The sequence below is a fragment of the Lepidochelys kempii genome, chromosome 3, assembly GCF_965140265.1.
Source record: "Lepidochelys kempii isolate rLepKem1 chromosome 3, rLepKem1.hap2, whole genome shotgun sequence".
NCBI classification, from domain to species: domain Eukaryota; kingdom Metazoa; phylum Chordata; order Testudines; family Cheloniidae; genus Lepidochelys; species Lepidochelys kempii.
Window position 1 is genome coordinate 149998334 of NC_133258.1, and position 13973 is coordinate 150012306.

At 46.3% G+C, this 13973-nt stretch overlaps 1 protein-coding gene across 4 annotated transcripts in view; it reads right to left on the bottom strand.

Moving 5' to 3' along the window:
- Positions 1-13973, bottom strand: part of BTBD9 (BTB domain containing 9) — a 296353-nt gene that overhangs the window by 70902 nt on the left and 211478 nt on the right. For all 4 annotated transcript variants that reach the window (XR_012158194.1, XM_073338551.1, XM_073338552.1 and 1 more), the window contains exon 9: positions 8459-8566. Coding sequence is in view for 3 of the 4 variants with exons in the window: in XM_073338551.1 (XP_073194652.1) it covers positions 8459-8566 (108 nt within the window). In the remaining variant the exon portion in view is untranslated. The remainder of the gene's footprint in view (positions 1-8458; positions 8567-13973) is intronic.

Sequence of the window (13973 nt, forward strand, 5' to 3'; positions counted from 1 at the left end):
AACCACCTTTGAGAGGAACGACAGGTGTGGATTCAGCTGAATCTTATCTTTGAAGAAGATCATACATGGGGGTTCCAACGTAAGGGCCCAGATCTCTGAAACCCTTCTGGCCGGAGAGATGGCTACTAAGAAGGCCACTTTCCAGGAGAGATGTAACAACAAGCATGTTGCTAGTGGCTCAAACGGTGGACCAGTGAGTTTTGACAGGATGAGGTTTAGATCCCAGGGAGGAATGGGTTCTCTAACCTGGGGGTATATCCTCTCCAGGTCTTTAAGAAAACAGATAACCATCTTGTGCGAAAAAATGGATCGGTTGTTGACCTTGGGATGGAAGGCTGAAATGAACCTTAAGTGAACCTTGACTGAAGAGAGGGACAGACCTTGTTGTTTCAGAAGCAGAAGGTACTCCAAAATGAGCTGTAGTGAGGACTGCATAGTTGAATTCTCTGTTGGTAGGACCAGATGGAGAACCACTTCCATTTTGCAAGGTAGGTGGCCCTGGTGGAGGATTTTCTACAGCCCAGTAGGATTCTACAGACTTGCTCCTCATGATTCAGTCATGGAGCTTCCAGGCCACCAGATGAAGAGAGCTAAGTTTCAGATAGGAGCTGCAGGGTTGGTGCATAGGAGTCAGAAAAGGGACACGCCTCTGCTTCTGGGAGCTGCTTGAAGTAAGAGCTGCCTGGAGCCTGCACCCCTGAGCCTCTCCCCACGCCCTAACCCCATTCCCCCAGCCCTGATCCCCCTCCTGCCCGCCGAACCTCTCGATCCCAGCTCGGAGCATTCCCCTACACCCCAAACTCCTCATCCCTAGCCCCACTCCAGAGCCCGCCCCCCTCCCCGCCCCCCAAACCCCTACCCCAGCCCTGATCCCCCTCCTGCCCTCCGAACTCTTTGGTCCCAGCCCAGAGCACCCTTCTACATCCCAAACTCCTCATCCACAGCCCCACCCCAGAGCCCGCCCCCCACTACTGGAGCCCTCATCCCCCCTCCCCCGCACCCTACACCCCCACCCCAGCCTGGAGTCCCCTCCCGCACCCTGAACTCCTCATTTCTGGCCCCACCCTGGAGTCCGCACCCCCTACCACAACCCAACCCCAATTTTGTGAGCATTCATGGCCCACCATACAATTTCTATTCCCAGATGTGGCCCTCTGGTCAAAAACTTTGCCCACCCCTGCTTTAACTAGTACAAAGTATATGCGCTCTGTATGCTTTGCCATAGGAGGGAGGGAGGCAGGGGTTTGCCACAGTGCCCTGACTGGGTCCATAATGGTCTTGTTGAGTGGTAGAGCAACACTAGAGGGACCTGCCGCTGACAACATATCTAGAAGTCTGTGTATTGTCTCCTTGACCACCTCTGCTTGTATACCCGAGTTTGAGGCTCCCAGCTTTACCAAGTCCTGATATGCCTTGGGTTCATCTTGCGGCGGGGAGACCCCTGCTGCCACCATTGCCTCATCTGGGAAGGAGGAGGAAGAGGCGATGACCGGCTTAGGAGCCTCTGTCACTTCCTCAGCGTCAGCCGAGGCCTGCGGGACTTCTTCCTGAAGGTTGGTGTGGATTTGGTACTGGAGTCTGGGTTGGGGTCTCTCAACGCAGTTCTGGGGGTGCCCTGCTCTCTGAAGCCACAGAGTATGATCGCCTTGAGAAGGTGCCCTGGGCCGGGGAAACCCCATGGGTTCCAAAATGGCCATTGCATAGGCACTGGTGCCCATGGACCTGGTGGCCAAGTGTTTGGCGGCACCCCTGTACTTGGGACCACAGTAGTATAGGATTGGTCCGGGGAGCAGTGCACGTGGCTGTGATGATAGGGAAAGTAAGACCACAGTTTGGACTCTGATGAAGAGAATGAACTGCAGTGAGGAGACAAAGGCGGTGCCATTCCCTTCAGTGCCAGTGATCGTCATCATGAAGAAGACTGTGCAGGTGCTGCCAAATGGGGTTTCCTCTAGAGGGCGATCACCATATAGGGCAAAGTCCAGGAGATGGCTCTCTAGCTGCTCAGCAGGTACTGGCACTGCTGAGTCTTGAACATCCAGGGACACAAATATCAGTAGGGAAAGTAGGTCCATGACCACTGCAAATACCTGTGGAGTCGACAGTACCGCGAACTGGCCAATATATTGTCCGTGTGAGGAAGATGCCAGTGTCAGCGGAGCTTGCAGTGGTACTGAAGCTGAAAGTACCTGCTGCGATGGTGGGGAGGAAGAGCGGTCTGACGTGAGTCTCGCTCTATCCCAGTCCCCCTGCCTGCTTGTCTTTGGCACCGGGGATTGGCTCTTCTCCTGGTGCTTCTGGTGTTTCTTCTAAGGCACCGAAGAAGAAGAATGGTGCCCGGACTCTCAACTGGTGAGAAGAGCACCCAGCACCGAAGCTGAGGTGCTTGATGCTGAGTCTGAGCATGGCTCCAAAGCAAGGCTTAGGGCTGCCTCCATGAGAAGCACCTTCACCTCGCTTCCCGGTCCTTCTTGGTGCAGGGTTTGAAGTCTCTGCAAACCTGGCAGTGGTCTTTTCTGTGAGATTTCCCTAAGCACCTGAGGCAACTCAAATACGGGTCACTCAATGGCACTGACTTGCCACAGGAAGCTTGAAGCAGGGCTTGAAGCCTGGCAACCAACACATGCCCCAGCACCGAAATGTGAACAGCCTTGCTGACTAAGTGCACAGGCATTCAAAACTATCTATTAAAAATTATTAAACTATTAGAATTAACTACTAACTACTACAGTACAATAACTTTACACTAAGAGGTAGGAAAAAGTCACTAGGAGAAATTCCCTGCCCAGAAGTTCCAGAAACCATCACAGGTGGTAAGAAGGAACTGAGGGAGAGTGGGGTCGCCAGCATTATGAGCACATGTATACACCTACACTGAAATGGACATGTGCAAGCACTCAAAGAAAACCCTGCATTTTGCGCATGTGTTCTCTCTCTCTCTGTGTGTATATATACACACACACACACAGAGATTGTGATAGGGTGCTGGGCAAAGGGTTGCAGATTCAGCCCTCTGTCATGCCCACTCCTCATTAGAGGAACGAATTAGAGTGGGCTGGAGGTAACCTGGCCCTTATTGGGGACAGCAGGAGTAAAGGGAAAAGGCAGGGAATGGAAGCAGGGAGATAGCTCTCCCCTCCCACCTGCCTGCAGACGGTGAAGAGTGACTTGTACACGGTGAAATGGTGGTGGAAACAAGCCTGAGAATAAAGTGCACCAGTGATTACTAAACCCAGGCTCTCCCAGTAACTTTGTGAACCTAGCAGAGGCAGAAGCAAAGGGGGCCCTACCAGGCTCTGCTACACGTGGGGGCTCGTCCGGGATCTCCTGTGCCAAAGCAAGTGTTTGGCAGCCCAGAGATGGAGGAGACTCTGCAATAGCTGGTCAAGCAGCAGGAGGAGGTGCAGAAGGCAATGCAATGTTTTCAACAAGTCCACCATCTGGAGAGACAGGCCTTGCTCACCTGGCAGACAGAACAGCAGAAGAGCCTGCAGGACTTCATTTGGGAGCAGGCTGGCATTCAACAACAGCACCTGCAGAAAGTGGTGAATCCCACGGCAGGGGATGGTGCTTGGGCGCCAGGCCAAGGACTATGTAAAATGGGCCCGACAGATGATGCCAACACCTTCCTAGCTGCTGGAGCTGGACGGAACAGGACAACCTGGGCCGGGCAACTGGCTCCCTACATAGCTGGCAAAGCCCAAGCAGCCTACATGGCCCTAAGTGAAGGGCAGGCCAGAAATTATGAAGTAGTGAAGGCAGCCATCCTGGATTGGGTGGGGCTGTCCGCGAAGTACCAGCAGAAGTTCCGGGCAGCGAGGTGAACGGCGGGTTTGCGGCCCCGGGCATTCACCCAAAAGTTAATGGACTGGGCCACCCGCTGGCTGAGGTTGGACACCCAGACTGTGGGGGAGATCACAGACAAGCTCGTCATAGAGCAGTTCTTACAGGGCCTTCCCGAGAACATAAAGGTGTGGGTGAGGAGGCACCAACCGAATATGGTCGAGGCAGTTGTGAAATGTACAGAGGAGTAGATGGAGGCATCCTTTCCCAGGAAGGAAGGATGGCCAAGCAGGGATGTGGAGACCAGGAGAAGGCCCAGAGAAACCCCGCCTGGGAAGGGCCTGAGAATGAACGGGAGGACATGTGAGGGGCTCTCCTGGGGTCCTGACCGGTGGTCTGCTTGCAGTGCGGACAACTGGAACACAAGAAGGGGGACTGCCCGCACATGAATTGTGGATGGGCGGAGTTGTGTGGCTGGGCAAACACTGGAGGGCAGGGAAAGGAGCAGAAGCTGTCCACCATTCCAGTGATGGTGGGGAGGAAACTCCAGCAAGGGCTGGTGGACTCAGCCTCAGCCTGCTCCCTAGTACAAAGGAAGCTGGTGAGGGTGCACTGGTAGATTCCCAGGGCGAAGATGGATATAGAATGTGTCCACAGGGATAGGAGGCAATACACTATGGCCCAGGTGCCCCTTGAGGTTTGGGGCAGGTTTAAGTGGCAACGGGTTGGGGTAGTAAAGAGCCTATCCCATGGTAGCGGGTATGGACTGGGACCCCTTCCCAAAAGGGAAGGTGGGCAGAGGGAGAAGCACAAGACAGGGAAAAGGAGAGATTCCCCTAAGAAGGGGCTAGAAACCCCCGAGCAGAAAACCTCTAGAGAACAGAGCACGAGAAGGAGAGGGAAGCTATGGGCAAGACATCCACCCTAGGGCCCTTGACTGGAGAGCAAGACCCGGTGGAGGCACTTATTAGCAGACCCCCAAAGGAAGAGACGCTGGCTCTGTTGGACAAGCGTGGGGGACAGGAAGCCCTGAGTGTCCAGGAGGGGGCCAGGACCAACCCCGAACCCTGATGGAAAGGAAGGGGGGGAAAACAGGGTAACACCCAAGGGGCTGTGAATCGTGCGAGGACCTGTGGGTCACGGTGGAGCTGTGGGGCCATCCACCCCCATACAATGTAGTTTCTGTGGGTGGGGGATGAAGGAAACCCACATGGAAAGCCCTGGTATTGACCTGAAAGAGGGGAAAAGACCTCCCCATAGAGGGCTCCCCCCTCCCCCAGGAGAGGAAGGAGAGGACATGGAGGTGTGAACCTGGCGGTTCGAGAAGGGGAGGAGGTGTGTGACAGAGTGCTGGGCAAAGGGTTGCAGATTCAGCCTGTCATGTCCGCTCCTTGTTAAGGGAACAAATTAGAGTGGGCTGGAGGTAACCTGGCCCTAACTGGGGAGAGCAGGAGGAAAGGGAAAAGGCAGGGAATGGAAGCAGGGAGGTAGCTCTCCCCTCCTTCCTGCCTGCCTCCGAGTGACTTTGTGAAGCTAGCAGAGGCAGAAGCCAAGGGGGCCCCACCATGCTCTGCTACAGGGATTTACTTATTTTTAAATATAAATGCTCTTTCAGAATGAGAACTGATATGCCAAGTTTCAACTGAAAGTAAATATTTACATGTAGTTAATAATATAATACACCCTTGCTATAACACCCACTGGAATCCAAGTCTTTTGTTCGTTATAGCCAGGGATTCATTAGACTGAAAAAAAAAAACAATCAAAATGAATGATAAATTACTGGAGTAAGTTAATGAAGTTGCCTTGGATAAAGGCTTTATCATTATTAATTAATTAAGCTAACAATAACCATTTGTGACATGCATCCAGTAATTTGTATTAATTCACTGAAGAACACAGCACAAAAAAACTCAAATCTCAAATTGAAATGGAACATTCAAAACCAGTCAAATATGAAAAATTTAAAAGTGCATCAACAAATTTTCAGTTTTGTTTCAATTCAAAAAATAAGAATGCCAAATGTTGATTTAAGTCTCAGTTCTAAAAAATTAATTAATTTTGCTTTCCTGCACCGGTTGCATGGAAGCCGGTTGCATGGAAGCCAACATCAGCATTTGATGGAGTTGCAGGATTTTTACTGCCTCAACATCCTGTGTTTACATCAATGCAAAAGCAGTCTCTAACTGCGTTATTGCCTCAGATGCAAGTGGGGCAGGGGATGCTGGTTAGTCTGCCTCATCGATTTCATTTTCTTAGGCATCTGACCTCCCAAACACGTTGTTAATGATGTCTTCATCTGTCAGCATGATGGTAACTGCACACTCATCATCCATGTGAAGCCAGTCATTCACAACAGCTTCAGGATTCTCCACTCCATTTGGCAAATGAAGCGTCTGGACATCCAACAGAAGTTGCTCATTGTTGTCATTTTCTAGTTGGAGCACTTCTGCATCATGATTGACAGTTGGCAGGGAGGACCTTAATGTCTTGTTCCAAATGTTTATGAAATTTCCTGAATGAATATCGGACCACGTGTCAGCTGCAAGATATATCAAATCTTTCAGAGTGAAGGATGTCAAAAAAGTCAGATAGCTTATATTCCTTGTGACTAGGATTTCTCTCAGTAGCCTTTTTCTATACTGCTAATTGAATGCTGCAATTATCCCACCATCCATCAGCTCGATTTTTGACGTTGTGTTTTTAGGTAAGTAGACAATTTTTCTGGCAGATGTCACTAACTGGTGTGCAGGGAGTGCGCTGGGCAGTTGTCCAGGAGTAACAGGACTCTTCCATCTTAATGCACTCAACGTTGACGTTTCTTAACAGTAGGGACATAGTCCTCAATATACCATGGATTAAACATTTCCCATCATTCAGGCTTTTCTGAGTTCTTGTAATTCACTGGAAGTGACTTCATATTAACGTGATGAAAGCATCGTGGCTGTCACGACTTTCCAATGAAAAGTGGGATAATTTTGGAACTTCCACATTTGCATGTTAACAGAACAGAAACATCACCCTTTCCTTCAGAATTCTATATCCCTGCACCATATCTGTTCTCTGGGACAATGTCCTGTCAGGCACACATGTCCAAAACAACCCTGTTTCATCGGCATTGAGAAGCCCATGCAAATGGTGATGGGAAGGAGGATGACTCCTCTGGGAAGCCAGACAAAAGACTGCCTGAGAGGGCACATAGATCGGGTAAGGCTCATAGACAGTGCCTTCTCCAACCACCACTCCCTTTGAGGTCCTGCAGAGCCTTGCTCCTTTGGTCTCTTTATTAACTGATTGACTGGTTCTAGAGGCCATGCCCCAAACTGAAGGGACATATAGGTAGGAAGTAGCTCAGGGCAGTGGACTTAGACTTGCTGCAGGGAGGATCCTGGTCTGGGACCCAGTGGAGTGGGAGGGCCTGGGTCTGGATCCTCCTACCACACCACTTTAAGGTCTGTTGCCCAGATGTGGGTGGAAACCAGGAGATTTCCAGCTTAGAGTCAGGAACCAGGCATCTATACTATCCTGAAAGAGATGCAAGGGGCTGGAGGGCCAATGGCATACCTGCTAGGCTGTCTGGTCTTCCAAGTGACCTATCACACAGGGGCTTGAGACCTTTGTCTGAGAAGCTATGACAGAACAATCAAGGGTCAACAACATAATGACTATTCCCTACTGGGTTTTCTATGGGTAGGGGCCCTGACTCTCAGCCCAGAAGCTGATAGGGGACATGGAGCCTGAAACTTTCCTAGGAAGAAGCACATGGGTAAATGGAGGACACAGGCTGTTTTAAAAGGGTGTTTTTCTAAGCCAGAGGCCAGACCACAATGACTGGCAAGACCACTGGGCTAAGGAGGGCAGAAAGGGCTACCAAGCCTAAGGATGCAGACCAAGCCTCAGACTCATAGGAGGGCATAAGGTCAGGCTTGGGGAGTGTGCTCAGGATTTTGTTGTTTTTCAAAGATCTGTAACTCTCCAGCATGTACTTTATTAAGAAGCAAGTGGTTAAGAAATTCTTTTGCTAGGCCAGTGTTCCTTGCTTTCCTGTACCTGAAGGGCTAACTGAGAAATCAGAGCTCCCACAGCCTGAAGGGATTGTGGGGGAAAGCATCTAATCAAGTGGGAGCTTGGGAGTGTTGTCAGACACAGGGTCTGTTTGTGGGAGTTTGCTGGAGAGACCCAGAGCTAGAAAAGTGATCAGTCACTACCCTGAATAAAGGGCTCTTAGAAACTTAAGAGCCCAGAATTTGGGACCCATTACAATAGACTGTGTCCATCCAGAAAGGTAGCTGGGCCAGGTTAAGACACCTTGCTTGTCAGGTTTTGGGTAGACAGAGTGTGTCCTACTGCAACCTTAACTGTAACTAAACATTGTTTTTGTTTGCTAATAAATATTACATTGCCAAACCAGTCTGGAAAAATGTGGAACTGGCTTGATCGGCAGCATCCACAAAAGTTGGTTTTGGTTTGAAAGAATGTCTCTTCATCTACACTTGAAGTCTCCACTCCCCAAAATCACATTTGTTGGGGTCTAGTCTCAGTTATTTGCAAGTTATAGGTATAATTCCAACCAGTGTTAGTGAGACGTAATCATGTAAATCTCACACAGATCAATGGGATAATAGTTTGCTTAGTTTCTCCCATGGGCAAATAAGTGGAAAAAAATTAAACTCACTTGCAGGAAACTTTTGTTCGATCAGCCACCATCGTCCATTGCTGCTGATTAGTGGAAACCTCAATGTAGTAACTATAGCTCCGATCATCACAGTCCCAGAGAAGTAACCTGGATAGGGAGAAATAGAATATAGAAGTGATCAGTAAAATTACCACTAAACCAAGCTGCTCATTATTTTTTTTTCAGTCTTTTCTATCTTCTCCTTAATCCTTATTTAGCTAAACTCTTTGGTCTACAATGTGCCTCTAACAATCAGTGTTCCCTGTTGATACCCTTTTCCTTTCGCACATTATTTCGGGTATTCCTCTGAGTCCCAACTATTCACACTACTTTACGTTAACGCCAACAATCAATCTATAATATATTCCCTTTAGTCATTCTACAATATTCATACAGTTTATTTTTAATTTATTTACTAATCTATATATACTCTATTTCAATTGCCAGGTGGAACTGCCAGTGTATCACTGACTTGAAGATCTGTTTGGATAATGTGGCTGTGTACAGAAAGCACAGCTCAAGGGCTAGAAATAAAATAAAGCAGATCCTGATTGTGTGGAATACTGTCTTCTTGCATATATTCTCTTATTGTGGTGCAAACACAAGGATTACTCACTAACAGAGAACTCAAGGCCTGCATATGAAATGGGAATTTCTCATCTCTATGGATCAAATTGGCAAAGAAAGAAAAAGTAAAACTGGCCTATTCAGGTCAGGTCAGGTCTTAAGAAGGACCCCTTCCTCTACTCATACTACCTAATGAGTGTGCTGTCCTTCAGGAAACACATTAAATGCATTGTTAAGGAGCTCCCTTCACCTTATCTTGGTTTTCCTGCAGTGTCCAGGACACAAGGCACCAGGAATATGGTTTAACTGAGCTCCAACTTTATCAAGTGAGACATCTGGGAACTATACGGCAATAGCTTGTCCAGAGCAGGTCATCCTTCCATTGTAACCTGTGCCACCTGGAGGGAGGTGGCCTTCAGCCTCCTACTCCTAAAAGTGTCATATGCTACCTCTGTGATTATTTGTACTGCATTTATGCCTCCTACTCCTCTGTTTCATCTGCTGTAGGGCTGTTGTCAGCTTCCGTTAACCTGTCTCGGAACCATTTCTGGGACTCCACTGCCCTTCCCTCCCAATATGAGGTTTAAAGGAGTGGGAAAGAGAGGGTCGTCTCCTCACTGTACCAAACATTAGAAGCCCCATCCCCATTTCCCACCTTCTTTATGAGATGTGGCTTCCTATTTCTCTTCTAGGTCTGGTTTATTAGGTAACTGAACCCCATGCTCAACAATTACCTGCACTGGGCACCTATGAAAAAAAATAATTTTACAATCTAACCTACCTACTAGGTCCCTGGGCTGTTCACAGGGAGATGAAACCACACCCATCTCAGCCCAATCTGGCAGTGAGATAAATTCTTTTCCAGCACTAAAAAGGCAACTAGCATGATGTCTACAACAAGGTCCACAAGCCCAGTCCTACCATAATGCCAAGGGGGGTGAGGGGGTGGAGCAGGAGCCCCCCCACCCCGCTGCAGAATGGTACCCTCAGACAGGAGGAAAGATTTATAGACCTTCCCCGTGGGTGCATGGGAGTCAGTAGGCCTATGCTGAACCCTTGTCCAACCAATGAGCCACAGAGCTCCGCCTCCTTCACTCTTCAAGCCTGAAGGAGCAGAGGGCGTGTATGCAATCCTTGAAGGAGCCAAGGGTTTTCTTTCCCCTGATATTCCAGACAAAATTTTCCCAAGTCTTGAGGTGGAGTCTATGCTACAGGGACTAGTACACCATAGCTATGGCGCCATAGCAATGTCAGCATAATCCTGTAGTGTAGATGCAGGCTACAGGAATGGAAAGGGTTTTTCCATTGCTGTTGGAACACCACCTCCCCAAACAAAGGTACTGAGGCTGCTGAAAGCATTCTTTCATTGACCTACCTGCGTCTGCATTGGGGATTAGATCGCCATAGCTATGGCCCTTGGAGTGTGCTTTTTTTCACAGCCCAAGTACTGTAACTATGTTAACCTAAATTTTAAGTGTAGACCAGGCCTGAGGCTTGGGGGTGGTGGGAGGGAATCTCATTACATATTTTTCTTTAGAAGCAGTGAAGCATTTTTAAAAATTGATTAATAGATGTGATTTTGTTTATATCTTACATAAGTGCCTGGGCTGGCTGTATACCATTGATTAGCAGGGGTTTGGTTTACAACTAATTGCTTTCTTTGCTGTTGTTTTGATACAAAACTCAATAGCAAGTATGTTTTCAAAACTCTTATCTTTGCTGCTTGAGTTAGGAGTGACTGTAGACAAACTCAACAAACTGCACTTCCCTTTCTTCAAAATAATTGCTCTCTCTTCAGTCTGTGAACCAAGTTTTTAAATGGTAATATTCTAATTAGAAAGCCTGCATTATGCATGTTATGGCAAACTAGATTATGCTGAATGTGGTTTTTTTTATCTTCTATTCATTTCCTTAAGGGATTAATTCTCTATCAGATTAAGAGTTACAAAGATTGAAGTCCTTTGCTTATTCACTGAACTGGGTGCCCTTTAAAAGCTCACAGAAAGTGCCTGCTCCATATTGTTTATGCAGTATGCCTAAATTTGTGCAATACACTAGTGTAAATATTTCAGCCTTTGTGATAATTTGGCTAGCAGATTCTTGTCAGCAAATGTTGCTAACACTAAGGCTGGTGCACACTAGGAACTTATGTTGGTATAACTCTGTGGAAAATCCATACCCCTGAGCAACACAGTTATACTGACCTAATCCCTGGTGTAGACAGTGCTATGTTGACAGATCGCTTCTCCTGTTAACGTAGCTACTGCCTCTCTGGGATGTGAAGTACCTATACAGAAGGGAGAAGCTCTCCTGTTGGCACAGATAGTGTCTTCACTAAGCACTACAGTGTCACAGCTGCACTGGTGTAAGTGCAGACAAGCCCTAACTGTAATGAACATTTGGTATATTTTGATTGCACCTGCTGTCTGCTATGAAATCTAGTGGGACCTGTTCCTACCACAATAATCAGAGCACAACTAACCAATCAAAAACAGCTAGAACTACATTGACCATCTAAATCACTATAAGTAGAGCTAAACATACAAGTAAAAAGAAAACTGTGGAATCTAGTTAGCACAATTAACAAAAGGGGCTAGTCAGGGTTCTTTCCTCAACTATGCACAGGAAACCCTTTTCAAACTACAGTGGGTAAGGATTGTTGCCTGTAATGAAAATATCAAGAAACATCCAAACTGAGCCAGCTAAATTCTAAAAGAAAATAAACTTGGTCACATTTAAACACTTTTCCAGGAGCAAACTATCAAGCTTGTGTGTCTTTAAGGATCTCTTACCAGAATGCTTAAGTCTCATATAATTTCACTCTCCCCAGTGAGACAATCTTTCTTGCTTTCAGTTGCTACCTCTGCTGTGACAAAAATTACTGTTTAAAAATTATTCCACTCTTCAGAGTTAAACAATGCTGCTGGTAGAGAGGTGAAAATGACCTAGCTGGGAGCTGAACAAAGAGCCCTTTTTCTTATGGGAAAATGCTGTCCATAGCTAAGCCTGCCTTGCTTTAGGAATTCATTTACTAGGAATATATGGGTCCAATCCCTGACCCAAGAATAGTGCTAAGGCCTCATGCTTCCATGATCCTGTGCAAATCAGAACCTGGTAAAACTTTAGGTTTAGCATTATATTTCCTATTTCTCAATCTCAGAAAATTTGGGCTCAGGTAGGCTGAACAAACAGATTTTACAAAGAGACTTCAGAATCTCTCAACTCAATCCCAGACCATTAATATTATTAATAAATAATAATTTAAGACACTAAAATAAAAGGCTTCCAAAAGAAGCCTTTTAGCTCTCATTAGTTCTGTCTATCTGCAAATTAAAAATTCAGAGCTGATTCTGTCAAATTCCCAGAGGCATCTTTTCAGGACTTGGTCAGAAGAAAGATTCAGCTATGAGAAATTCTGCTTCCTCAGATCCTCACTCACCCTGCTTTTCTACAACTGTTAAGGTTGTTTGCCAGCTCAAGACAAGACAGACTTCCGTGTTAAAAGTCTGACAACGTAAGGGTAGAATCCTAGATGTGATGAGTACTTATAAACAACAGATACTGAATCTATTTAACAATTTCTAATCGTAGGCTAAATCTTCTGAAGGATTATAAAGAGGGAAAAAGGCAAAAACATATGTAAATTGTTTTCTTTTATAAAGGCTGAAAAAAAAAGTACCTAATTACGTTTTTCAATGGATTTCTTTCATTATTGGGGACTCAATGCAGTTTCCTTGTGCCAGGTCTTCAAAGTTTTGATCAGGAGTTTAAAATTCAAATATTTCCAATAGCACAGTGGTAATTATAATTATTCTAACCGCTAAATGCTCTAATTAAAACACAAGTGGTGTGGATTGAGAGCAAAAGACTAAGTGGACATATCTCTTTTTTTGTGAGTTGCTCTCATCTCAGCAGTACTTGGCCCAGGTTAAACTACTTGAAAGAGGACATGGCTTTGGGTTATCATTAACAAACAGCGTATTAATTTAAGCCACTCCCAAAGAGATTTAACATGAATGATAAAAATAGACACTTCCTCCTTTGGGATTTGTGAAAGATGCAAAATAAGAATTTGGCCTTTGCCTCCACATTTTTTTTAAGAACAAAGAGAGAAAAGAAATACACCCTGTTTGGAATTTATTCGGCAAGAGCTGTCTTTTCAGAGAAAAAAAGCAAAAGCCTGCCAGGCACTTGCATGAATATTCACCAGTGCACACTGGGCACAAGGGCCACTTTTCATGCCACATGCACTAATCCTTCCAACGTATTCCAGGCAAGCTACTAGGGTAAACTTCTATAGAGGAGCTGTACTTTGCTGTGATGAATTTGGGATGGCTGAAAGGAGAATGTCTAACTACAGAAGGCAGACCTGCGTACACAACAGGAATACATCAGTCATGGGCAAAGCTGATGATGATACTGGGGCTTCCCATATTAGAATAAAATGTTACATTAGCTTTGATTAGTAAATCTTGCCCTGTGAGCTGAGAGAGAAATGCTGAGTGAACTGAAGGTTCCTGCAGCTCATTCCTTGCAATAGCAGGAGCATTAAACATTTGTTTCTCTTATATTAACATTCCCAGAAGCCCAAGGCTTCCCCTATTAGTCACTTAACCACTAGTGTTTATTTAAATTACAAATTTGATAACACACTGCACTTTATAAAGTGCATTTAAAATACAGGTAAATATTTCCACGTTACAGGTGGGGGAACTGAGGCATACACAGATTAAGTGATTTGTCCTAGTCCATGCAGCAAAACCAGGTCAAAGCCTGGTCTAGAATCCAAGTGTCCTCTCTCCTAGCCTTGAGCATAGAGTAACCATGTTGCCTATCACATTCAGTAGCCCTGATATTCACTTGCAGCTATATGCAACATTCACTACTGGGTGTCTTAGCAAATGGCATGAGTCTGCTATGCCTTGTCCTCTAGCTCAAGAAATGTATA